This window comes from Taeniopygia guttata, chromosome 9, assembly GCF_048771995.1.
Source record: "Taeniopygia guttata chromosome 9, bTaeGut7.mat, whole genome shotgun sequence".
Classification (NCBI taxonomy): Eukaryota; Metazoa; Chordata; class Aves; order Passeriformes; family Estrildidae; genus Taeniopygia; species Taeniopygia guttata.
Genome location: NC_133034.1, coordinates 15,535,841 through 15,562,864, shown reverse-complemented (window position 1 = coordinate 15,562,864; position 27,024 = coordinate 15,535,841). Strand labels below are relative to the sequence as shown.

The 27,024-nt window shown below is 45.4% G+C and overlaps 1 protein-coding gene across 9 annotated transcripts in view; it reads left to right on the top strand.

The window, feature by feature from the left end:
- Positions 1 to 27,024, top strand: part of TP63 (tumor protein p63) — a 100,742-nt gene that overhangs the window by 31,516 nt on the left and 42,202 nt on the right. For 7 of the 9 annotated variants that reach the window (XM_030280337.4, XM_041718191.2, XM_072933351.1 and 4 more), the window contains exon 4: positions 20,205 to 20,459. In XM_030280337.4, coding sequence (XP_030136197.2) covers positions 20,205 to 20,459 — 255 coding nt within the window. Of the gene's footprint in view, positions 1 to 2,160; positions 2,337 to 20,204; positions 20,460 to 27,024 lie in introns of those variants that run through there. The other 2 variants (XM_072933352.1, XM_072933353.1) reach the window with 2 other exon arrangements.

Here is a 27,024-nt window from a genome sequence, read left to right as displayed (position 1 = left end):
TGTGCTCAGCAGCTCTAGCTGGTAGCTCAGAAGCACTGAAGGAGCTCAGGTTGCCCCGACCTGAGCTGGGATGTTGCTGGCCGTGGTAGGTCGGGAGGGCTCAGTGCTCCTCTCTGCAGCCTGTGCTCGGAAGTGCCTCCTTGCACTGTGCTCGGTGAGGAGCAGCTGGGAAGGTGCACTGGAAATGCTTCCAACCTTTTGCTTGCACCCAGCAGCTCCGGTGAGCTGTGCTTGCAGGGCGAGAGATACATCAGACCCCTGGTTCTTGTGGCAAGCGGCTGCTGCAGGGGAGGGGGACACTGTAATCCTCTGCTTTGTGTTCTTGTTTCGCTTCCTGCCTGAAGATGGTTTTGCCCCGCTTTATTAGTGACAGCCTTAGGAATGCGCAGCCTGCTCCAGCCTGGAATAGGCTGGTGAGCTTGCAGAGCTGCCATGTGCTGGGAAGGCAGCCCAGGAGCCGCCAGCGCCGTGAGCAGCCCGGGGGCTGCTCGCTGCCCATCTCCCCGGGAGCAGCTCGGGGGCTGCTCGGTGCCCATCTCCCCGGGAGCAGCTCGGGGGCTGCTCGGTGCCCATCTCCCCGGGGGCAGCTCGGTGCCCATCTCCCCGGGAGCAGCTCGGGGGGCTGCTCGCCGCCCATCTCCCCGGGAGCAGCTCGGGGGGCTGCTCGGTGCCCATCTCCCCGGGAGCAGCTCGGGGGCTGCTCGCCGCCCATCTCCCCGGGCCCATCTCCCCGGGAGCAGCTCGGGCTGCTCGCTGCCATCTCCCCGGGAGCAGCTCGGGGGCTGCTCGGTGCCCATGTCCCCGGCAGCCCGGGTTCCTCCCTGCGTGCCCAGAATCGCTGGGGTTAGATGATGCCCGGGGCCAGGCGTGGCAGGAGCAGCAGCGGGGAGGTGCTGAGGCTGTGTGTGGGTGGCAGCCCTGTCCGGGACCCCTGTCCTTCCCTGCCGGGTCCCTGTGCTCGGTCTCTCCGCCCGCAGCGGAGGCTCGGTGTTCCCGGCAGCGCTGACATCCGTGCTCTGCGTTTGGGGACAGGTCCTCAAGCAGAGCTCGGAGCTGTCACTATGCTCCGATCGGGATGTTCGGTTCGTGTCTCCCCCTGCCCAACCCTTTGGAAAGGTGTTCTGTTCCTCCCGGCGCGGCGGCGCTCCGGGAGCAGCTCCCTTTGTTCTGCCGGGCGGCTCCTCCCGCGGCTCGGGGTGCGCAGCGCTGACCTCGCACCCCCGGCACGCTCCGGGGCTCCCTGGGGGACACCAGGACAGGACAGGGGCTTGTCTAAGTAAAATCACAGTGGGAATCTCTCCTGCAGATCTCGGCTAAGTGCTCTTCCTATCTTTTGAAAAGTTTGCCGTGGGCATCCTGTCCAGGTGGCTTTTACTGAGCGGCACCCAAAAGCTTCTCCCGTGTATTAATTCAACATCGTGAGTCGTTTTGGATGAGTTGGGGCTTTTTACTTGTTTTTTAATCATGATGCAAGTTCGAAGCAACTTCAAAGGAGGGGGGAAAATATAGCTGGAGTGATGCCCTGCAAACACAGGACCTGTTGGCTGTGTGTGTGGATGGGAGCACACAGGTGACGGAGGATGTAGCTGGATTATGGTGCATGGAACCAGTGATTGATTCTCAGAAAGCTCCTCGGGGGGTTTTGTCCCAGATACGCACACAGCAGCAGCCAAATACTTGGCTGCATTACTGTACCACTGATGTCGAGCATTGCATCTCGATCCCTTCGTGAACGTTTTGGTTCTTGGTAGCAGCAAAGTTTGTGCCTGGAAAAAAACAGCCATAGAATCTTTGTAAAAAATAAATGGGAGAAGTTTCTTGGAGCAGCTTCTTTAGCGTAATTTCATGTCTCTCTTTTGAGTTCCCAAACTTGTAGAAAAGTGACAGGGGAAAGTTATTGTTTCCTTTCTGTTCCCTGCCTGTCTCTTTTTTTCTTTTCTCTTTTTTTGGCCATTTCCACACACACCCCCCCTTCCCTTTGCTTTTTAGAGATTGGTGATAAGGAATTCTAACTACTTAATGAGCTGGGAGAGGCCTCTCTCCATTGGAGTGGAGGACTCCAGGTGGCACTTTGACAGATTGGACAGGTAAGGCAGGAGAGCCCCACCTCCTCCTCCTTGCCTATAGTTAGGTATATAAGGGAAACTTCAATTATGCAGAGAGGCACACTCCGAGTCCTGTTATCTCCACAGTAGCATCACATATTTTTAGGGTCTTTTAGGGGGTGGGAGGTGTTTGTCAAAATCCTGGAGCCAGAAGAAAGAACAGCAGCGTTGATCAATTTGACTGCTAACATGTTGTACCTGGAAAACAATGCCCAGTCCCAGTATAGCGAGGTAAGGACTCTAGGTTTCAGCTGTAATATCACTAATGTATTTTTATTTTTAGTGAATACGTGCAGTTTCTTCACCCCTGAAGTTAGGTGTGGAATATACACTTGTTTTCATGAGACTTTTGCATTTTATAGTGGGAAGCAGAGTTCGTTGGACTAAATACCTGAATGAGAGTGAACTTCAAATCTTTGTTTGGGACAGTGAATTTGTTTTGGGAAGCTTGATCAGCCAAGATAATTTTCTTTCACTGGAGAAGCAAGGCAAGGCAGTTTTTATGGTGGGCAGTGCACACAGATTGCATTCCTATAGCAGTCTGAATACTAGCTGTGTTGTCTGCATTATAACTCTTTTACGAGTCTTTTATTGCCAAAATTGCTGCTTGTGGTTTCAAGTGGATGGCATCTAGGAAATAACTAAAAATGTGTTATAAATCCCTTCTTAGGTTACTTTTCAAAGCAAAATAATGCGCAAAGGTTTTCTGCTGCAAATACTGCGTTAGTGTCCGCACCAACACTTCTTTTACTCACTGCTGTTAATACCTTGCCTCGTAACTTGCAGCAGCAAGGTATTTTACGCAGGGTGTTTGTAGAAGTATATTATGTGAGTATAAATGCGTGTACACTAGATGATTTTGCTTTCTGCAGCCCTTTGCTCTTCATGGGCATGAGTGGGACGCAAACTTCAGGTGCAGCTTTGATTTAATTTTTTAAAATTATTTATTTAATTGCTTTTAACCAGCTTGGGTCGATGCTTTGTAAGGTGGTAGTAGAGAGGATTGCCACACGCTGTGCAAATCTTGGAGGAAGTTACCGGGGTTGAGGGAGATCTAACGACAATATTGGTTTACATTCCAGCGGAGACAGCAGCTGTGTTGACACTTGCCAGAGTGGCAAAGCAGCCAAAGCTGTGTGTGCGTGCGCGTGTGTATTCCTGAAGAAAAGGCTTCAAGTGGAGGGCACGGGGTACGAGCCCCAAAGCAGACAGAACCTCAGCCACTTGGAAGGGAAAACAAAATAGAGATTGAAAGGCCGAGAGCATAGCTAGGAGATGAGACAGGTGGTGAGGAGAAGTCTCAAGGCTTGCACGCCTGGGATGGCGGGTCTGTGACTCGTGGAGAGCGAGAGGTAAACTGAAACCAGCGTGCTCTGCCCGTCCCTGTCTGCAGAGAGCCCAAACCCCCGCGTGCGCCTGGCTCCTCTGCTGCCTCCGTGCAGGACACCCAAACGGTGACGTTTGGTTTTTTCTAGGTTAATTATAAACCCTTAAATGTGGAGAGAGCACTTCTTGGAGTGTTTGCTTGGTGTTTTGTCTGCTGCTATCTGATCAACTTTCGCTGAATAGCAGCAGTGGGGCTGTGGAGTCCCTATGGCTGACTGGCTGGGCTCATCTGTCAGAAGCGATGCACTCAGGAGCGTTCTCGCTCTGCTTAAATGCCACTTGTCACTGTTGCTGTCAGGGGAGCTTTTTAAAAGGCTTTAGCTCAATTTTATTTTTTTTCCCCCTCCCCTCACACTCCCTCTTACCTCTTTGGATTTGAACAAGGTGCACTGACTTTGTTCATCCAGCGAAGCATTGTACTCTGGGGACGGAAAACCCGATTAGCATTGACTTGGCTTCGTTTCTGAGGAAGAGCAGCCTCGCTAATGACTTGTCTCAAAAGAGAGGGAGACTTGTTAATGCTCAATTAAAATATATTGGTGATGATGAACCTCACCCATCTTAAGCTCGCAAACAAGAAGTAGACTTTGGCATGATTTCCTTAGAAAAGAAGGAAAAAAAAGCTCTCAATGTGCAAATAAAATCAGTGCTTTTTTGTCACTGGTAATTGCAGTTCAAATTTTGGAGCTGTTGCTGGGTTGGTCACAAGGCAGATATACCAACTCATTAAAATCTTAGTATTGACTAGCTTCTGGATTTAGAAATGGACCTTATTTAAGGGGAGGAAGTCATTCCCCCATATTAAAATCAAATTTCAAGATGAAGACCACCCATTTCTTGGGGTGCTGTGCCCATCCACCCTAGATGTTGGCTGCATGCTGGCAGATGCCGAGCTCTGCCGTGCTCACACGCTGGCTGTGCGGTGCCTTCGGCCCCAGGAATGCGTTCCCAGCCTGGGAACGGCCATTGCACAAGCCCCAGTGCAGGCTGTGTGGTCAGGGCGGCGAGCTCGCACCATCACCCACGGCCATGGGCCGCCCGTGCCTGCGATCAGATGGGTTCCTTCCAAATGGGTCAAATCTGCTTGGGAAAAGCTGAGAGAGGGGTGAAGGGTGTTCAAGTGAATCACAGCCCTGAGAGACTGGAGGTGGAACCTGTTTGAACCACTTTTTCAGCTTAATCTATCCCAGCATTTGATCTGGGTCAGCTGTAAGAACAATTAAGTTCTTTGTTGGTAGAGCACTGGACTTGATGACCCTGGAGATCTGTTCTTGTGAGCTTATGAGTAGGAGATGTGAAAAGAGAGAGACTTTGGATGGTTATTAATAGGATGATGAGGTACTGATGAATAGAAACCCTTTGAATATCATTGTGTCTTCTTGCCTCATCTCCACACGTGGAATTTTGTGTTGTGTACAAATGTTTGTGAGGAAGCATGCACAGAATTGGGTGTGAAGGAGAGAACCTGCAAGTTTGTCTGGTCTTGTCCAAGTTTCCTGTGTCCTTGTGAGGGGAGATGAGAGCAATAGAAATTCCCTGTAGGGACTCTGAGTTCCTCTGCAGTTTGGCTGAGTGATGATGCAGAGTTTGGAGTGCTTACTAAAATCAAATTAAATCATTGCCAAAAGAATAAACAAATCTTGTTCAAACACTGATAAGAAATATGTGCCATGACTTTTGATTATATCCGTCATTCTTCCCAAAAATCTTCCTGCTCTTTGTGGGAGACAAATTAAAGAATCTCTTTCCGTTAAGATTTTTATCATAGTTTTGGGAGAGGTGGGGGGGAACTAGTTTTATACTAAAAGAACTTGTGCACTGCTTTATGGGTTTTGGCAGCATTCCTTCACACTGAAAATTAAGAAGAGCTATATACATATGACAAATATCTTTGAGGTTTAGGATAGCCTCTTCAGAAGGGTGCATTTTGGTTTTGTTTTTCTTTTCCCTCTTAGATTTTAGGTCATAATTCAGATGTGTGTGTTTGAGCTACAGTGCCCTGGGTGTGAGTCCTTTCTTTGTAGGAGCAGGCATGTGGGGCTCTGGGGTGGTCTGGAAGGATGTCCTGAGAGAGCTGCACCTCCTCAGTGAGAGAAACATTTATTGTGTCTATCTGGGATATTGGTTCAGCAAACCTTAGTTTAAGGTGAAAGAGTCTGGGGGTTGAGATATAAGTGATATTTTGAGCATTAGCTACATTTGTGTGCAGTAAAAGTGTGTCCAGGGTTTATCATCCTTGTTGTCAGCTTGGATTTGCCTGAGAACTACCAGAGGACAAAGCCGTGGCTTTCCTTGGCTGATTTTGCCACATGGCATAGTCGTGGCTGCATTTGACAAAGGCTCTTTCCCTCTTGCTGCCCCTTCTCTGTGGCCCTCAGCCAAACCCTGGGGTAAAGAGATCTGAGGGATGCTGCCTGGTCACTGCCCAGAAGAGCAGCCCACCTGCTTCATTCCCAGAGGTACCAGGAAGAAAGGATTATCTGTGCATTACCCTCTGAGCCCCACATCTTGTTCTACCCTAAGATGAAAACACTTGGATAGATGCTATATAAAGCCTAATTTTTTTCTCAAGGAAGAAGGCTTTGGCTAAATCTCAACCACTCTCCTGCTTTCCTATATGTGATGCTATGTTGGAGTTCTGTTGGCTCTGAGCAGTCAAACAATTCCCAATCCCTGGGGAAGGAAATCTCTTCCTGAGCTGTGCAGGATTCAGATGCGAGTTCCATGCCTTCCAGTGGCCTCTCTCTATTTAAACGGTATCAACACCCCACATTTTTGGGCACAGTCTGTCATTAGGAGCAAGAAATTGGGAGATGCATTGGAGGTTGTGTTTCTTAATGGTATTCCTGCAATTACAGCTACGCTTCTTTTGCATTCATCCTTGATTTTGCTGTAATTGCACATACGGGATTAAAGCTTTTGTGATGTGATGGCATCTGTGCAGGCTTGAGAGGCGTTATGTCGTATCCTTGAGCTGCAAAGGTCTTCTGCAAGATTGTAGAGGCCCTATGTAACCAGGTTCTTTTTTTTTCCAAGAGGTTTTCAAACTGCATTCCAGTTGCAAAGGTTTAATCTGTGTTAGAAAAGCCTGAGGTTGGAATAAGTTGATCTTTTATTTGGAGAGACTAAGTGGATGCTACTGCCCTGTTTGGGTTTGCCAGGGAAGAGGGTTAAGTAGACCAGAGAGATGGGTAGTGGGAAGCTGAGACCTGCCTCTTGCCATGTGCCCACCTCCCTCCCAGCTGGAACAAGGGGATCCTGCTGCAGGATAAACACAGGGAAGGGCAAGAGTTGAGTATGCTTCCAGTAAAGATCCAGCCCCTCACTGCAGCGGGTTTGTCATGCCATGGATGGTCTTTTGTTCTACTGTAGCATATAAAAAATTTCTTGTGGTTGTACAGGTAATGTGACCCCCATGATGAGCAGTGAATTGGGGATTTTGCCTGGAGAAATCCTCTCCTTGTTTAGATGGAGGGATGGGACCTCAGCAGTCTAAGGCTATGAGCGTAGCCCAGAAAAAAGTGATTGTAACCTGGGTGTGGATGGAAAGAATAAAATGCATGCTTTATCACACAAAAATGAAACCTGCTGACATTTGACTATCTGCATTGCTTTAACTGTGCAGAAATCGGGACAGTCTGGCTGTGTGTGAAGTGTTGGTACTGCTCACTTACATGCATGCTCTGGGGTTTGTGCAGTCATGTAATTACACTTGACATCAGATTGGAAATGGCAGCTCTGTTTTACAATTTTCCATGGTCAAAAGAAAGGTTAGTAAGCAGTATGAAATCAGGGACAGATGATCTTCTCAGCTCCTTGTTTAATTTGGCAAAAAAAAATAATGCTAAATATTTTCTAGTATGAAAATACAGTTTTTCAGTGTGAGACATGAAAAAGAGCTGCCATTGCAGTGTGGTCAGGATGTTTTACATGTTGAAGTGGTTGCAACAGATGATCCATTTTGTTTGCTGTAAGATGACCTTGCTTGAGACAGGATTAAATTATCCATATGTGTGTGTGTATATATATATATATATCCATAGTCTGGTAATGTTCTTTCCTTAGGGACTAGAATTGCTGTTTTGAATAGTTATTTTTATTGGTCTGATTTGAATCTTCAACAGTGTCACCAACACCCAATTTCTCTGATTTCTTCCAACATGAGCCCAGCTATGCTATTGCCTAGCTCCCTCAGGAGCTATTTTTATTTCTTTTTACCTGCTTTGTTTTAAATAACAAACTGATGGCTTTACGTTGAGTGAAATTGCTTTGTTTTTTTTCTCCCTGCGCATAGAGAAACACCAGAAAGGACCTTTTTCCACCTTGTGTTTCAGCCCATCTGGTGGCAACCTTTTGATTTACATTTGTGAAGTTACACCTTGTGGAAGGCATAAATTCTGTGGAAGGGTTTATTTCCAGTGGCAGCTCTGTTTCCTGTGAGACAGAAGCTTCAGGAGATCTATGAAGAAGACATGGCATCTGCAACAGGAAAGTTGTGGATGTGGGATGTGAGAGGGTGTAAACCATTTGCTTTGCACTTTTTCCTCTGGAAGGCATTAGTTATAACTAGTGGAGAAACTACTTATTTCATTATCGTGAAGGGCTGAATAAAAGCGGGTGTTGCCTGGCTCAAGGCAAATTTTAAATTCTATTTACAAAATGTTCCCACTGAAAAAAAAATCTGGAAACGCTTCAGAAAGGAGCTCTTGCACCGATGGATTTGTGCTAGACATTGTTAAACCCTGTTATTTTTCTGGCACTGCCTCCAACGCCTCTTGAGAATGTGCAGAGTAGGCAATAAAATGAATGCAACTCTTTTAAAGCTAGGTTGCATAAATCATCAGAAAGGAGAGGAGCTTCTTGTACTCTAAGAGCAGCACTCACTCCATCCTCTCCAGCAGAGAAATGAGCTCAAAGCTCTTTGTGCCACTTGGCCTGGATTAGTATTAAGTCACTTTTGGTATCAAGTAGAATTAAGAGGAAAATAATTTCTCACCAAGGGTGTTAAGGTTTGACTTTTTTTCCCTTGCACGTGTTTTCTGGATTCTCTGCTGTCTCGGTGCCATGATCTTGCAGTCCCTTGCCAGCTCTCCAAGGCCGTGATCTATAGAGTGACACATGAGCTCAGCCATGGTCAGGCATGTGGGTGGGTCTCTACAATGAATAAACCTGCTGTTCTTAAAGATCTCCCTGTTCTGTTTTGTCTTCTTCAGTTACAGTAGTAAATGATTCCTGAGAAATCTTCCAGTTTTCAGTCTCCTAGAGCTTCCCATCAGAACTTTGCTGTGCTGGGGGAAGAGGCTGTAATTGCCAGATGGATTAAAGAGCTGCTTTTCAGTAGGAGCAGACCATGGCATAAAATCTTTATACAGCAGCCCAGAACATACAAAGCTTTGCAAGTGATGATTTGGCTGTGGGCTACTGACAAGTCAGTAAGAATTCAGAAAGGTTCACCCCTATGTTTCTCTGCACTTATTTCATATAAACATACTGGGTCCTGGGCAAGTCTTGGCTCTCTGCTCTGACTGAGGCTGTCCAGCGTTAGCTTAGCTGCTTGAGCAAGGAACAAAGAGCAGGATGACATTTAAGGTGATTGGGGTTTTACTTCTGTAAGGCTGCTAATATAAGGAGCAAACCCGTAAGAAACAGCTGTTCAAAAATTCTCAGATAAGACACAGGAAAGGTTTAGGTCCTTGCCATTGGCAAAGTAGACTTGGATCCTCTTTGGGAACTTGAATCTAAATTTGGTAGTTTTATTTAAAATTACTGACCATTGTTATTAGCTCCATGCACAAGCAAGTGACAAAAACATGGGAGATGGGTGGGGGAGCTTTTTGATTGTTGCTTTTTTTTTTTTAATGCCTGTTGGGTTTTGGTTTTTAATTTGTACTAGAATTGAGTCACCTGGGAGTTGATCCAAGAATGCTCAGTGATATCTTGTATTTTTGCAAATCCCTTGCCACTGCTGTTTCACCTGGGGTACAACTAAAGGAGCAGTGTTTTAACCAAGATGTGTGTGTTAATGTCTTGAGTGGATGGCTTGAGGTGTGATGTATTTTTGGGCTTGTGCTCAGTCATCCTCTCACTTTGGAAGTGGACCCAAGTGGCAAGGCTGAGCATGCTTGAAAATTAATGCATTGATTGGAGCCCGGCAGCCTCTTGGGATGGATTCCAGAGTTTGGATCCGGATTAAACTTCCCCCCAAGGACTTTGGGAAGTGGTATACAAGGGGACCTGGTGAAATTTGAGATGAGTCCAACTTCCTCAAGATGGCAAGAAGATGAATGTTTTTACCAAGGGCAAGAAAGCAGGAGGAAACGCCCAGTTTAGGGAGGGAAGGGGAAATATTTTATGGTGGGGTAGTGTCTGGGAATGAAAGGGATGGATTGTGTCTCAGCAGATATGAATCTTTCAGTTTTAATCCACATCTAGGAAGTAAATACAAAGAATCTTGTCAACTTCGGGGAGAGGGGAGGAGGTGCTGGGCTTTTGGGCTGTGCTGCTGAGGCAGAAATCCCTGTGCTGCAGAGCTGTGGTCCAGCTGTGTCAGGGAATGATGCACAGGGCTGGAGCCTCAGGAGCCAAGGGGAACAGAACAATAGGAATAGGTGGATGCCAACAGAAGTGTTGAGTCAGCAACTGGGTCTCTGCTCTATGGGAAATGAATGAAAAGTGTATTTAATAATTTTGCTTGTTTGTTTTGGCTTTTTTAGGTAGTGTCATGGGGTCTTTGGGAATCACAAAAGTCTTTTTTGGAGAGCGATGGCTCAAAAAAAAATGTTGCTGACTATGTGCTCTGTAAAATTTGGATTCTGCAGATTTAAGTTATGTCTGTGAGATTCTCAGTAGCCTCTGCAAGCCTCTACTATGATTTCTTACTGCTGCAGTTTTATTCTGCATTTCATCCCTAGTTGAAGAATTGGCTCCCTCAGGAGTGCTGGTGGTGATTCACTAGAACTGAATAGATGAGTAAATCTCCCTCCACCTTCTTTCAGCAGCAGGAAAGCATACAAGTTATTTTAAAGTAAACCAGAATATGCCCTGGCTAGATGTCACCAATACTTTGGAAACAGGAAACTACTTCTTGATGCGAAAGTTGTTGAGATGTGCCTTGGTCAGTCCACTGTGTTTTGTGTCTGGCAGGAATTGTGAATGTTCAAGTTGGAGAGGTAGCGAGTTTAATGTGGTGTCAGATGGAAATGAGTAGGTATATTATTACTCAAAAATCTGGAACACCTTTCTGTCTGCACAGGGAAAGGTCTGTGCAGCTGACTACCTCAAATGTAAATCTCTGAAGCTGTGCCTTGCATAAGTGACCGTGGCACCATGTGTCCTGGTGTTTGCTGAAGTCAGTAGTATTGGACAGGGAGGGAAGTACTGAAAACTGAGTTTAGTTTTGCTGTTAGACATTGGAAGCCCCATGCCAGAGAGCCCACTGGAAATCCTGCATGCGCGGCCCATGTGGCGAAGTGATTTAAATAGTTGGGGAAAATATTCCTGATATTTGTAAAGCTGATGGAGTGAAGTCACTGTGGAAGAGCAGTGCCTTTGCATGCGTGTTGTGTCTGTGTGCAATCCCACCCACCTCTCTCCAAGACCAGCTTTTGTGTTTTGTGTATGCACAGCCTGGCGTCTTTGGAAAACACCACATGAAGTTCCTGCTCACCTCTGAGTAGGCTGCAGTGTGAAGTGAAGCTGTTTCTGATGTGAGCTACAGAGGCAGGGTGGGTAGGAGGGTCCCCTGGCTCTGTGTATCCTGCAGTACTGAGCCCCAACAGATCCTTGGGCTCAGGCAATGCCAGCTTGGTGCAGGCCAGGAGCTGCCTTCATACAAAAAATAATGTTGGAAGGCAAAGCCTTGCCTTCTTTTGTTCCCTGCAGTTGGGATCTAGTCAGAATTTGGCATCCAGTCCTCTTGACTCCCCCTCAACCTTGAAAGCTTTTCAGTCTGCTGTTTAGTGTCCAGGCTTTTGGGAACACCATCCAGGAGTTTTCTTGCTTGATTTGGACAGAAGAAATGTCCAAATACATTAGAAAATACAGTAGATCTTCCTTTTAATCTATAAGGACTCTGCTGCTGTGTAGCCCTTTACCTCTGCTTGCTCTAACTTGTTTTAATCTGCCCTTTGCCCTCGTTTAACTCTTCTTATGAATTCTTATATTCCATAGTTGCACCATGCTTCAAAGAGTGGGCGTGGGGGGTTTATGTGTGTGGCTTTTTTTTTTCTTTTTTCTTATTCTCTCTTTTTTTTTTTCCCTGTGTATTTAACTGCTTGACTTATTTAACTTGCAGATGATCTGAATTTCTTGTTCTGACTAAAATGCTACCTAGCTGGAGTATTTTACTTTCATGTCTCAGAGGTGATGCATTTGGATTTTATTGAGCATAATGATGAATTTAGGAGCTACCTTCAATCCCTAGTTCTATCCTGACCCTGGTTATTCACTATCCTTGTGCCCTTTGGCCATACTTTGGTGGTTACTGTGCCTGCAGCCTTTCACTGTGGATGACACACAGATATCCTGTCCAGCCTAAGCTGCCCTCTCAATGCAATAAAATGCTGCATGTCTGAGATGACTGATAACATCAATGGTTACTGTCCAGTAAAGAGTTTAAGAAACAAGGCAGCTTTAATCAACTACTGGACTTTTCCTCTCCAGCCCCTGCTTCTCCTCCACAGCTCCCTATTTGTATTTTCATTGGTTCCTCTTAATGTTTAAAGTTTTGGTTTTATGTTTTTATCCAACTTTTCAGCATTGTTGTACAAACTCAGCACATAGAATTTCAGGTCAGCTGTCTAAACTGACAGTTGTTCTCAGCCGCTGAAATCATGCAGAAAAAAGCCTTGCCAAGATCTTGGAGTCTTTTTCTGTTTTTTTCTGATGCAGGTCTTTGTCTTCAGTTATGTTTACATCTCCTGGGAGGGTGAGGGGGTGCTTTTCCTATTTATCTGTGCTTTATGGCCCTTCAGATCTTTGTTGATGTGTTGTCCAGCTGGTAATAGGAGAATGTCGGAAACTCTTGTCTTCTCTTTCAGTTTTAGGAAGCTGAGTGTTTGGGTTATTAATCAATTTCTTTTAAGATCATGGAGTTGTAATGTCTTGTGATTTCATGCATTTCATAGAGATTATATTATATGATTTACTTTTTTTTGGTACCTTCTCTTTTTTTGTTTGTATGTTTTCAAAATACATGTCAAATAAATTGCTGAGCACAAGCGCAGGGTCAAGAAATGACTGTGTGCAGTGGGGGTGGGTCTTGGACTTTCCTGTTTTAAACTGTCTGACTTTTCAAAATAACTAAGCATAGCTGAGATACTCTAAAGAAAGTGGTTTATGTTTATGAAAAGGATTTTTTGTTTTATGAAAGCTTTATAGTCTAAAAACCCTAAAATTATCTGACTTTCAGAAACATCAATGCTTTCTACGCAAGTAGAACTATTTTCAAGAACCCAATTTAGATTTTTTTTTTTAAGAGCCTAAAATGCTGCTCTAGGGAAATCAGGGGTATTATTTTTATATGCACTGGAAAATGTTTAGAAGTACTTACACAGTGTAGGATGTCCAGCCTTAACACTTCTGTGAAGTGGGATGCACTGTCATTCTGATAATCCTTGAATTAGACAAGGTCTTTTACGTGGACCTGTGGCAGGTGGTAGGAGTCAGGAATTACAGGCATTCCTGCTTTGGGCTGTACTTGTTTCAAAAGACACCCTGCTCCTGGCTGAAAAACATTTCTTGCTGAGTTAAATGAATTAACTAAGGGGCAAAACTCAAAGTTTAGCTAAAACAGAAAATTATTACAGCTGGAGGGAACAAGACAAATCCAAAGCTTACAGCCCTTGTGGGTGAACAGGAGCTCACCCTCACATTGCTTTTTGTTAATTTGTCTCATTCCTGAGCCCACAAATACTTGCATATGTGTGCTCAAACTTGAGCGTGAAGTTCTCTTGTGTTGAACACAAGTACTGTGGCTCAGTGAAATGTGACCTGCAGCTGCACAGGGTATGGCTCTTAAAACTGTGCTGCTTCTGGGAACCTAAAGGGTGCAGATGTGGCACTGCGTGCCTGCTGGAATAGCTCATCCCAGTGAGAATGGCCCAGACTCTTCTGCCTCCTCCAGTGCACAAGGCAGATAGTTTTTCAGGTGATTCTGTGTGTGTTTGCAGATTATTGATGTGCACTGATTTCTCCTGTTCGGCTGCTGCGGTGTACTGTTCACCAAATGGGCCATAGGGCAGTTTGGGATGGAAGGGATGCTCTGGTGAAATGGGCAGGGCAGTCAAGGTTTTAAGCATGAAGCACAGTGGTGTGATTTGAGTAGGTCATTTAATGGTGGGATTTTTTGAGGGTAAGAGTAGTTGTTGGGGTTTGGTTTGTTTTTTTCTCCTCCCTAGCTGATTGAAATAGAGTGTCTTCCTTAGGCTTTCCTTGCGTGTTTAGGTGGTGTTGGAAGCTGTCCAGGCAACTCCTGGATTTATCTAAGTACTTAATATGAAATACCTGTTCAGGAGGATTGTGTGCGTCACTCATGGGGTTTTGGTTTTTGTTCTTTATTAGTCTTGAATTTAGTTTTTTAAAGTTACGGTGGTTGTACATACAGCCCTGTAGATCTCAAATACATTCCCTTCTTAATAGTGCAGGAGGAAATGTGCAGAAATATTTGTGCTCCCTGCTTACAGGTGGGCCTGAGCTGAGGAGAGGCTGTTTGGTTGTGCTGCAGCAGGTCTAATATCCAGAACAGGAGTGATTGACTCCAGGGCTTCTTTTAATCCAATGCCCTCCACTGCACTGGGAACCTGTTATACCACTGGGATGGGAAGTAGCCTCCTCTCTTCCTGGAAGAAGCAATGACCCAAGAGTAGGATTACTCAAATCAGATAAGTTTCCAGGCACTCTACTAGAACAAATCAATCTTGATAACTGTTGGTATCTTTGGTTCAACTGAAGTTACTTGTTCCCTTGCTTTTCACATTGAGTGTATGGTGCACATTATCATTTTATCTGAGGGTTTTGAAGTGCTTGGTGTATTCAGCTGCCCACTAGCTCTGTGGAAAACCCTCTGCAAAATAGACCCACGGGATTTGTTTCCATTTTGGAGCTGGAGGGAGTGTGGCTGAGCTGGTGTTGAAATGAGCTGTGCACGTCTTCTCCTCATAGCTTGAAAGGGCAAAAGAGCAGTGTCCAAACTGAGTTTGTTCCTCACAAACAAAATTTTCAGGCTTGCTCTCCCTTTTTTTAAATTTTGTTTTTTGGTTGTTTTTTGTTTGTTTGAGGTTTTTATATGAGGAAACAGACTAGAGAGGCAAACCAAATCACAGCTTTCATTGCAGTGAGTGAGCTGTCTCTGCTTCATCCCTGATCTTAGCTGAGGGCCATGGGTGGAGCCCTTTATTTCTTGGCACTGCTCTGTCATGGTATAAGCAGAGTGCTGACATGGGGTATTGTATCAGCTGCCATCAGAGCAACTGGCAGTCAGCAATATCTTGGTTAGTAATTGTGATAGAAGCCCTTCTGTTGAGCTTAAGGGACTTGTTTCCACCTACTTAAAATCCTTTGCTAGGAAGGTTTGAAAACTTAAGCTGATTTAGATATTTCTGGGCATATTTGAGGTATCTGTCATCTCGTTTGGCTAGGAAATGTGGACGTTTACCTTGCTGCTTTTAAGATGCCTATTCTCCAACAGGAATCTGAATGTTTTTCCCTGGGCCAGCACTGAAATATTGTTGTAAGTTGCTTACTAGTCCTACAAGAGTTAGCCCTAGTGCTTCATTGTGCTGCAGTTAAGGACAAAGCACAGGATTTCCAAAGTGCTGTGCAAATCTTATTGTTGCTGATAACAATGGTGGTTTATTAGTTTCATCATCTCATATTTTTGGAGAATAAGCAGCAGGTGTTTTTGCGAGGCTTTTGAGTAGCTGGACGCTGCTCTTAAGCTGCATAGACCCGGTGGTGAGAATTAAAATGCAGTCAGTAGGTGTGTATGGTAATGCTTGTTCTTTTGGTACTGGGAGAAGGGTTTTGATAGGGGTGGAGGTGTTCTACACCTGAAGATGGTAACTTCTCATCTATTTTCTCAAGTGGAGAAACTCTCAAAACTCCCTGAAATGCTGCTAACTGGGTAGTTAATAGCTGTGTGTTTTAGGGGATTTTTTGGAGTGGAAGTCCCCTCCAGAGCTTTTCATGACTTGCACTAGTTACTTCCTTTCCAACGGAGGGTCTTTTTGCAGATCTTTCTCATAACCTTATTAATGCACACAGCGGGCTTTAAGGCGGAGAGGCAGGGGTGGGTTCCTGCTGCAGGGCGGGGTGAGGAGGTCGCGGTTTGGGTGGGCTGGGGCATCTCCCCTCGCTGGCATTGGCCTTGCCCTCTGGTGGCAGCCCTGCTGTGGCTCTGGGGTGCCTGTCCCGTGTCCCTGCTGGCAGAGCCCCGCATGAACCACCACTGCTCTGCAGCCTGGTGTGAACCCTCCAGCACAGCCATGGCCCACAGGTGTGAGCTGGCAGGAGAGCCTGAAAGCGAAGCTGATGGGCACAGAGGAAGCGAAACTGATAGTTCAAGATGCATTGTTGAAATGATGTTCCGAAATACGTAGTCTAAGATCTAATTGGAGCTCTCTAATTATTTGCTGTTAGACTGCCCGAAGGGTTTTATAATGGTTCAGTGATATTAATGGAGGGAACAAAATAGCAAACAAAGGCACTGAAAATTAGATAATCTGTTCTTTCAGCTTTATATGCAATTCATTTCTTTCCACCAAATAGCTTTCTCTTTATATCAGGAATCAGTGGTCGGGCTACATTTCAGTCATTTAAAACAACCCCACAGCAAAATACGAGCATGTGTTAAATTCTGGGCTCCCACCCTGCCACGAATGAATTTCTGGATTAAACGCTGTCGTGTTCCTTTCCGTGGGTGGTGAAGGAAGCGGTGTGTGTGCAGACACCCGCCCTGCAGCCCCCTCCCGAGGGGCAATACCTTGCAGACAGCCTGCAGCCTCTTTGTTCTCCCCATCCCAGGGGCCAAGGGGGTGAATTCCTGCGTGTGCCTTCCCCGGGCCTGCTGCCCCTCTAATTGTCCTGTTGTCAGAAGGCGTGTGCCTCCCCAGGCCTTATCAGATTCCTCCAAAACCTTGCAAGCAGTTCAGGTGTTGACCCCTTGAGCGCAAACAACTCCGCGCCTGCCCCGGGGCATAGCTTGGAGCCCGGGTTAGTGCTGGGCTGTGTGCAGACCTGGTGGCTTTGTCACAGGGATGGAGCACCTGCCCAGGGAGGGGACCCGGGGGCCAGGGAAGGTGAAAGGCTGGCGGGACTCGAAGCAGCAGAAGGGGAGTCCAACAGCTGCTTGTGTCAGCATGAGGATAAGTGCAAGGAGATTAATAGTTATTTAAAGAGCAAATGGGGACACGGCATTCGGCTGTGGCATGTGAGTGTATAAATGCACTGGAATGGCTGCTCCGCCGATAACATTTAGACAGATGGTCCCTGGACTGAAAGGAATGAAAAGGATCTTGGAATATCTGAAGGATATCTTACATTTTAATGGGGCACTTATTCTATTATTTTTGTTTAATTGGATCCCAGGCAGCACCTTCAGCATTTCCAGGCTGTACTGTCTTGTTAACACTGGCCGCTTGGTTGGCCATCTTTCCCCATTAGCTTACTTAAGTGGCCTGGGATTAGAGAAATAGTTTTTAAGTGAAAGCCGAAACACTATTGTTCTGCTGTCTGTGTGTCTGAGCTGGTGTAGGAGACTGTTTTCATCACAGCTGTCTTCTCATCATTTGCTGGTTAGGGAGTGTATCTGATTATAATCTCCGTGAGGAATGAAATAATTGAATGATACTTTTACATTTTTGAGAAGTCTTCGGGTCTCACTAGGGTGTTCTGGGGCAGGAGGGTTGTTTTTTGATGAAATGCAAAATTATCGATCAAGTAAAAGACTCTTCCTGGTACAGCACGTCAGAATTCTGGCTCTTTCCCTATGGAATTAGCCTCAAGGGAAGATGTGTACCCAAAGTCCGTTAAATAGGTCTTGGTTGAGTGAATAGCCTGCAGGAGATGAGACATAACTGTCATCTGTGTTGCCAAAGCTGCAATCTCCTTTTGGAGAAGAAGAACCAGTCTGGATCGCTCTTTCCCCCATCAACTGTTTAGCCTTGAGTCCAATTAAATCCAAGATCTCCCATCTAACAGGGGTGCTGGGCAATAATAACATCCACACTGCTCCAGAGGGGGAAACTGAGGCAAGGAGGGCAAATGACTAACCTGAGTCACTGGTTCACCCAGGATTAGGACTCAATATGTAATTGCTTTTTATTACTCTTCTGCCTGCAGGCCTGAGACAAAGGAGGCCCATTAAGTGCAGGGCTTTTTACAGGGTGAGGAGCAATCCTTGCCCTGCAGACCTTGCTGCCTGCAGTAGGCTGAGGGTGGAGGGGGAGGAGAGGTGCCTTGCCCAAGGACACAGCAAGTCTCTGACAGAGCCAGGGAGGGAACCAGCTCTCCCTTCTCTCTGTGGCTTATCCCAGCTTCCAAAATGAAGTTTTTTGTGCTCTTTCCCCCTCCCCAGACCTTCACAGCACAGCTCCTAGTAGCAAGCTGATCCATCTCTGGAAGGTCCCTTGTGCCTCACTGAAGATCCCAGAGCAACAGCCTCACCTTGGGTGTTTAATAAAACCCCCAGAAAATATTAGCTTCTTCTAGTGAAACAGAAACCTAAGGAAGAGCTGCAGTGGGTGGTTTAAATTTCTCTACTTCCATTCTGGAAGTACAGCTGAGAATGTGAGGTCTTTTGGGCACATGGAAGATACTTCATCTTTGCAAAGGGACCATCCTGTTTTCCTCTGTGTCTGAACTGACTGGTAAAGCTGGGTTGTTACATGGCTTATCCAAAGTTTCCAGGAGAGCTCAGCAGATAGGTTGTGCCCTTCCCTTTCAGGTCTTTGGAGGAGTTACGTGCTACTTGAAGCTTCAGTAGGGCTACTGGGATTCCCTGTATTGAGAAAGCTTTTTGTTATGGATCTTGTGGTTGGTGCTCTGTCTCAGGGAGCCTTTGCTTCATGGCTGATAAGAAGAGGAATAGCTCTTGGAAAGATGAGGGAAGTTGTGAGCAGAGTAGCTGAAATACTGACAGATAGGTGAGCTTGGTCACTCTGGGTGGGACTGCAGCTACAGGATGTTGAGGGACATGAGCTGCATGGAGCCTTCGATGAGAGAAGGAGCCTGAGTCCCTTCTGCTGTGTCAGCAGCTAACAGCAGAACTGGGTGCTTTTATTGCTGCATGTTCTTGGCTGAGCCCAGAGCTGCTGGGAATGGGCACCACAAACTGTGATGCTGCTTGTCCTGAGATGGGTACAGTGCCCTTTGGACACACACAAGGATGGGGCTGTGAACCCAATGTACCTGACTGAATCCCTCTTGCCTGCTGCCCTGTCACTCTGGCCAGTGCCGTGTTTTGGTGGATTTTTCTCAAGCAGAACTTGTCTCCTGCCTTTTTGAACTTAGGCTTTTAGTATTGTGACATTTTGTGGCAAAAAAAAATCCATGCTTATTTGTGGGTTTTGTGAAGCGTAAGTCTTTTGTGAAGAATAACTGTGTTTAAGCCAAAATTCTGCTCAAGATGTTTGCTTATTCCCCAACTCCTCTTTTAAGAGAACATGAAAATTAATTTTGTATTTGCTCTTTTTCCATGTTGTCTAGGAATTTATCACCTTCTATCATGCTGAGTTCCACCTTTCTTCTCATAGTCTTTCCTAGGCTGAAAAGTTGCCATTGACTGTCACATTACAGGAGGGCATTAAAAGGATTTGCTTATTCTGGTCACCTTCCTCTAGACTGTATTCCCCTCTATTTAAGGTGGGAGACTATGGCTACACATTGAATTTTGGTATTAGATGTATTTTTTCTGTTAACCTCTCCTTAATCCAACCTTTGCCCTTTCTGTATTCTATTCTCAGAGGTTTGTGGTTTTGATGTCTTCCAGTTGCTTCGTATATTGTTTGTACTTGAAGGCTTTTAAAGTGCTAAGTAGTACTTTACTACTACTACTGCCTGTACAACTCTTATTTCTTAAGAGAAGAAGCCTTCCATGCAGTCTGTTTCCATTCTGCTTGATAGAACTTTAATTCTCCACCACCATCTGTGACTGGTCACTAGGAGTTGAATGCAAGGTGCAGATAGGCTGGTGGCACCTAACTGTTTTTCCAGTGAGTCACATTTCAGCACAGTTACCACCGGAGTCAGAGGTGCTGATGTCATCTTGTGTAGTGGGATCAGATCTGTAGCCTTTGTGTAGAGCATCAGACTATTGAAGATGGTGTAGCCTTGTACAAGTTAGAGCCAGTTGCACTGTAGTGAACCTGCTGACTTCCATCAGGTTTCAGCAGTACCTTTGAAAAGGCCTGTGTGTTGCTAGAATAGCAAGCCTGTCTCTCTCTTTGCTTTCTGCCCTGCAAATCACCTCCTGGTTATGTACAGGCTGTTTTTCCAGCTCTGCTGTTGGTCCAGAGTGTGACTGAGAAGCTGTACTCCTTTCTGTTTCAGTCACCAGTGTAAAGAGGGGGATATCCTTTGCAAATCTCCCTCCTGGTGTGATAAGAACAGTGGTGCTGAGATGATGCTGTGCATCCTCCATGGTGGAGGCTGTGCCATGTCTGCCATCCTGTGCTGATGCTGCTCCTCTAACACTCCTGTGCATCTGTTTGCCTGCAGCCACAGTACACGAACCTGGGGCTCCTGAACAGCATGGACCAGCAGATCCAGAATGGCTCTTCCTCCACCAGCCCTTACAACACGGAGCACGCGCAGAACAGCGTCACGGCCCCCTCGCCCTACGCCCAGCCCAGCTCGACTTTTGACGCCCTCTCTCCCTCCCCAGCCATCCCTTCCAACACAGACTACCCAGGACCTCACAGCTTCGATGTATCATTTCAACAGTCCAGCACAGCAAAGTCAGCAACATGGACGGTAAGGACACAGCATCCCTTCGCTGCCGTTGGTCCCCCTGCCTGTAGTGACTTCATTCATCTATTATTTATGCAGCCTTGTGCAAGAACAGAGTGACCCGAGTCCTCTGCGGGGCGTGATGTGTCACACAGAAGGGAGACATTTATCTTGGTTGCTTTGAGAGGGTGTGGTGGGAATTTAACCCTCAGTAATACCACTAAATCCCAGGAGACTAAAATGCCTTGCAAAAAACCAGTCATGTAGAGATCATGCACGATGAACGAGTGGCTTTCTTTTTGGGCCTAGCAGGAGCGCTGGAGTAAAACCTGAGTGTGGGCATTAGCATTGCCTCAGTGCTTCCCTTGGCTTTCTCCAGCATCCATGGGTTTGTATGAGGTTTGGCATGCAGGGCCGTGCCAGCAGGGTGGAGGTGGTGCTCCTCGCTCAGACCCAGCGAGTGTGAGGCTGTCATTTCTGTGTCCTTCTCTTGCAGCTGGTATGGGAAACTCAGTGTGTCGCCAGCTCCGGTCAGCCCTGTGTGTTGTTTGGGGTTTTGTTCAAGGGGTGGGGTTATTTTAGTGTAGACTTTTCTTGTTGGTTTGGGTTTTTTATTTAACACTTTTTTGTTAGAACACTTCTTAACAAAAAAAAAGGCAGAACCTTGAAGCTGAAGCCCAGCTCTTGATCATTGATGGTGCTGGTTTGATTGTTCCAGCTCTAGAGACTTCATAGCTCAGGACACAGCACTGCTGGAGCTGTAAGTCCAGCTGGTGTGGTTTAGGGCTCTAGAGTAGGGATGTTTACAATGGAGAATATTGCTATCTTAGAGATGTTCAATATTTGCCTTCCTCTCCTGCTGGCACTTGAAGTAGGTGCAATGAATAATGTCGTGCCCCACACTAGCCGAAGAAAAGCAAGGACTTAATTTTATTTTATTTATTTTTAGGTAAAAAAGGAGAGACTTTTTACCAAAAGCTAAGAGCATTAAAATAGTGTGGGTTTTTTATTTTTCTTTTTAATCTGAGGAACTGCTTTGATCTCAGATAAAATCTAGCTGCAAACGCAACTAAAAAAAAACCTCCCAACTACTCTTGCCAGCAAAGCAGCAGAGCCCTTGTGCTCTCATCTGGCAAAAGATGCCATATAACCACAGATCACTATAAGGCTATGTCCCTTATATTTTAAAAGCCTTTTCTGGTAAAATTTGTCTAGAACTGACATTAATAACTTTGTTCAGAAAATTGTGTTAAGAGGGGTAAAAGTGTAATAGGTCCAGTCACAACCAGATTTCCATTTGTTTATGCATAAAAGGGTGAAGTATTTCTAAGTGAGGTTGAAATTGCATTTTTTACTCATCAGCGTGGGGAGTGCTGCTCTGCTGTACTTCACACTTGTTTTTATGTCCTTGTTTCTCCTATTACGTTACACACAATATTTATTTTCAATTCCCTTTAGGTAAGGAAACTCTTGGTCAGTTCTACTTTGCATTTCTCAGGGCAAGAAAATGTTGGCTTAGATTTTTGCTAACTGTTCTGGAGAGGGTCCTTTGAAGGAGATATGAAAAGACGTTCTCTTTTGATACGTACGGTACAAAGAATTATCTAACGCAGCTGCAGGGAGCCAGAGTGTTTGATGCTGTCCTTTCAACTACGAAAAGCAGTCTTTTGAAATGAGGTTTGAACGTATCTAGTAGGCTGCTCCAGCAGAGATGAAGGCCAGAGAGCTACTAGCAAGCTTAAATGAGGTGTTTCACCTCAGTGATAGTGGCTTTTTGGGGTAGAAGTGAGGGCTGAATTTCAATGTGGATCTAAGTAGTGGTCAAAGCTCAAATTACATGCTGATTTTGAAAGAAGTAAAATTACTGTTTGGGGACTGCAGCCATCAGATGTGTGCATCCCGGGGAAAGGCTCATTCAGCCTTCCCTACTTTTTCATTGCCCTGATGTGGACCAGGAGATGAAGGTGTATTCCCCATGCATATTGCAAGTCTGTTCAGGTCCAAGTCCATGTATTTTACTAAAGGAATGGGCTCTTAAACAGCTGTCTGATTAGGGAGGAGGGAGTGTGGTCCAGGTGTCCCTGCACTGAGCCAAGTGACCCAGCTTTAGCTGCTCGTGCAGGAGCTGGCAGTGTGCTGTACGTTCCCAGTGGATTATGACAGTCCTGTGGTGCTGGCTGGGGACCTTCAATCAATAGGCCTTGCGAAGTGGAGCATCTATCCATCTTCAGAGCTCTGCCCTTCTGCTAATTAATCCACCAACTCATTTCACATGAGCTCTTGAGCAGTTGGTAATCTGTGTTCGACAGCTTTATCAGTGGGGTGGGTGGGGAAGGACGTGAAGGCTCTGCTTCCCACTGTCGTCCTGAGAAGTGTGGAAACACGCATGAAATGTTGATGAAAGCAGGAGTGATTGCCCCATCCTTTCAGCAAGAGCAAGTTTTTGGAGTTGCTCCCCCCCCATGTGACTTCATACACTTTGATTAATGCCTGTCGTCTTTTTTAATGATGGATTAGGAGCTTACCCAACTGGAAGAGTTTCTTCCATTGCAGTGACCTATTAAAAGTGTAATTACTTGATGGCCCCACCCTTATTAAGAGTCCAAAACTTGAAAGCCTTGTTTCTTAGTTTGTTTGGTTTAGTTTTCTATTTTTTCCCCTATTTTTCCTCTTACAGTTCCCCAGATAACAATATTATGTAAGGAAATTCATTGTGTTGCACTTTCCCCCTTTATGGAGGGGATGAGCCAGTCTGACCCACCTTGTCCTTCTGGGGAGGGGTTGGTGGTGCCTGGCAGAGGATCTGCTGTCCTGGCCAGCAGCGTGCTTCACCAGAGCTCCTCTGATCTTCTGGGCTGAGTCATGTCAGATTAGGTCATGGGAGTGAAGGCAGCGAGCTGGGTAAGAGGAATGGATTATTTCTCCAAAAAGCAAGAGTTGCTTTCCTGGAGTGATTGGAGACCTGTGAAGGTGCTTTCTAAGCCACTTTGTGCATTTAGATCCCAAGGTTACTTCTGTTGGAGGTGGGGGAAAGTAGAGCACGTACTTGCTGGTGACTTAGGTGCTATATTTCTGAAGACCTGGAATTAGTTTTTTCTTAAAAATTTTTGGTATTGTTTTTTCTCCTACAAATTCTGCAGAGGGGGAGGTTTATTGTCCTAGCACAGTGGACACTCTTTGCAAAATCAGCAGTATTTGTGTATATAGGCTGGGAGGGAGATGAGTGTGACAGCTTCTCTGCTCAGGGTTGAGATGGGCTCCTAATTAAGGGGTGGGGGGGGTTGTGGACAGAGGAAGAAAAAAAGGCCAAAATTAGAAAGAGAAACAGTAGCTGATGCTAGGTGACAGGGTGATTCCATATGTGTGAGGAGTTCACTTTGAAAATATCCCAAGTTTTCTCTCTGAAGTCTTTCATGACCGTAAGTAGGGATTCCAGTAAAACATGCTGTCTAATCAGGTTAGGTCTCATTTGTATGCAATGTTGATCTAATTAATGATGACAAATTGAGATTGGATTGCAGAAGACTTTATAAGCATCCTTGATTATTTTTTTAATTAATGACCTCAGAATGTGAGTAAGGATATAAGCAGGTTAATCAGCCTTTTTAGAAGGAAAATCTTTAACAATTGAAACTATTGAAGTGTTTGAAAACAAAAGCCTTTATAGTCTAAATTGAACAAAGTTTCTTGCATGCACCCTCATACGATAAAACCTCCTTGAAAACCATGCTGCAAAGGAACAAGCAGTTATTGTTTGTAATGATGAGACAGAGTAGGTTGTTGAGGTTGAGGGAGAAGCCCTCTCAATTGGGTGAAGTAAGAACTAAAGCAGAATAGTGTCTTATTTGTTGTGGGAGAATTCCCTTATGCCCATGCATCACAGTATCTTCTCCCTTTTCTGCAGCAGAAGAAAACAAGGCATTTCAAAACTGTGCCACCTCAGATTTTTTTTCTTTGTGGAAGCTGCATGCTGGCCTTTGCCACCTGGAGCTCAAATAAATAAACAGCTGCACTCCCTTTTCCCCCTAAAAAATATTTGGCAATCACCTGCCACTAGCAGAACCTGTTAAATAGGGGAAAGCATGATTGCAGTAGGAAAGTAAAAATTAGAGTTGTATGTCAAGGTAAGTAAAAGTTAACATTACTGCCAAATGCAAGCTATCAAAAAATTAATCTGATCCGCCCATCCCCAAAAGCAAGATACCACCTTATAAGTCATGAGATTCTTTTTTAAAAGACAAACAGGTTCTTCTTATTCTCTCCCAGGTTTTTGAGCCTTTAGGGTGCATCTGCTAAATATTTTAAAACTTTTCTTGATAATCACAAGAAGGCAGAAATTGATTTAAGTTTTTTTTAAATGAAAACTGAAATTTATTTGCAAATTTTTGATTCTGCTGAAGAAAGACACACCGAGCCCTGTGAGACTTGCATAATTCAGGTGTTGGCAATACCTGAGTTTAGCAGTTTATTCTCATGCCCTGCAGTAGGCTGGAGCTGAGCTGGGCTGGTCCTTTCAGGGTTTGTTATGAAACATGGAGCTCTCCAAAGCTGCAATCCATGTTCCACGCAGGCTCACTGGTTTTCCTGTTCTCAATAAGCTCAGCTGTACCTTCAGCCATCAGAAAATGCTCAGATTTCAGACTCTCTTTGCTAGCAAAGCTGGATAATAGTGTGTGTGACATGCATGAAAGCAACTAAGTGGATTGTGCTGGCTGGGGTTAGTGAATTTGGAAAAGCTGCATTTTAAGGAAGCTGAAAAGAATGCACTTAAATTAGTCCACACAAGCAATAACAGGTTTTTGTGGTTGAGAGAACAGATTCCTTGGCTGGGCTATCTCAGTATTTCTGTTTCAGATTGACTCATTCCATTTTTATTTTAAATAACATTCTGTGTTCTGATCCACATAGAAAATTTGGGGCATTTTTTGCCAGTCTCTATAAAATGAATTAGAGGACTGTGCATAAACAAAGTGAAGCAGTGAGAGGGCAATTAGATGTGTACATTGCCTTGACTCAGCAGTTCCTAATTGTGTGCTCAGTGTTCTCTTAAATAATCTGTTCAAGTAGTGCATCATTTCAGTAACTCTGGTCATGCCCAGTATGTCCTGACTGCTGACTATCTCTGTCTCATAAGTGAAAACTGCTTTTAAAGGCTGGTGACTCTCTTGGTGCATACAGTGGAAGCTGTGCTGAGTGTTCCTGTGGAATCTTGGCTTTGTGCTTCCTTGGTGGTGTTGGTCAGTGTCATTTGAGCTTTCTGGTTTGCCCCTGTGATGTTGTATTTAAAGCTGTCAGGAGAGAGGGATTGAATGTGGCCTTGTTAGAGGATTTTGGGTTTTCTTCTCCTCAGAGGCTCCTAGTCAGCAGGGGTGTAGGCTTTGCTTGTTTGCACAGGGCAGCTGAGAAGGGTCCTAGTGAGAGACTCATTTGTACAGGGGGTTTGCAGCCCTCCTCGAGCAGACAAATTGGGCACCTGTGGGCTGCTCTGGAGTAAATGTCTTCAGCCCAGCAGGTTCCCCAGCAGAGTTTAGTTTACTGGTGCAATCCAAAGGGGGAGAAGCGACCTGTAAGGCGAAGGCAGTGGAGGAGAGGATGGGGTTGCAGTTTGGGATGCAGGCGCTGCAGGCTGATGCAGTGCTGTGAGTACTTTGCCATTTGTCTCAGCTGAAAAGTGGCTCAGATTTGCCTTCCTTAAGCCCTTGGCAGCTGTGCCTGCCTCAAGGAGCTGCTTGCAGCGTTGTGGGCTCTTGGCACAGCTCGGGTGTCTGTTGCCACTGTCGCTCTCATGCAGGGTGAGGTGGCATTTGTGTTTTCTTGCTTGAGGAGCTTCTGAGATGTTTCCCTCTGTGTGACATTACAGGGCCTAACACCAAGGCTGTTCAGGCATAAGTAATTTCTCCTAGGTCATCTACCTGGAAAGAGAGGAGCCAGGCTTATTGTCTTTGAAGGAGGTGCCTTTCTCACGGCAGGGAGGTGTTTTCAAGCTCACAAAGCTGGGAAGAACCAGTTCACCTGTGAGAACCAGTCAGGAGGGGACTGCTGGCTTCTGTTTGGGTTTTTATGCTTGAGTAAAATGAGATCTCAGTGCATTAGGTTCCCATTAGAATGTAATTGTGTTTTTTCCCCATAATATCTTTGTCATGTATATTTTGTTTTTATTACCAGTTATCATTTTCTGTTACTCCTTACAAGCAGTTGTAGAGACCCGTGGAGCAGTTTCTAGAAAATGCCTTGTGATGTAAGCCATCTTGCTTTTTTTTCCTGCTTTTTTATGTCCCACACTGTTTGTAAATCCTATTAGGGCAGTATAGCTTCTGTGTGTGAGCAGGAGTTTTGCTCTATGCTCTGTTCGACCAGAGCCCTCCATGGTGACAAAGCTGAACTGTGGTGCAGGACTGTGCTGTAAGGGGCAGTCTGTACCCTGTGCAATGTAGTGGTGCCCAGGAAGGATGAGAAGGGAAGTTATTTACTTACTGTATGAACTGGTATTTGTCAGCACTGGGAACTGAAAATTTGGGTTTCCTGCTTTGAGTGTGATCTTCAAACAGCACAGTCAGTGTGGGCACCCAGCACGCTGGGAGGAAGCATC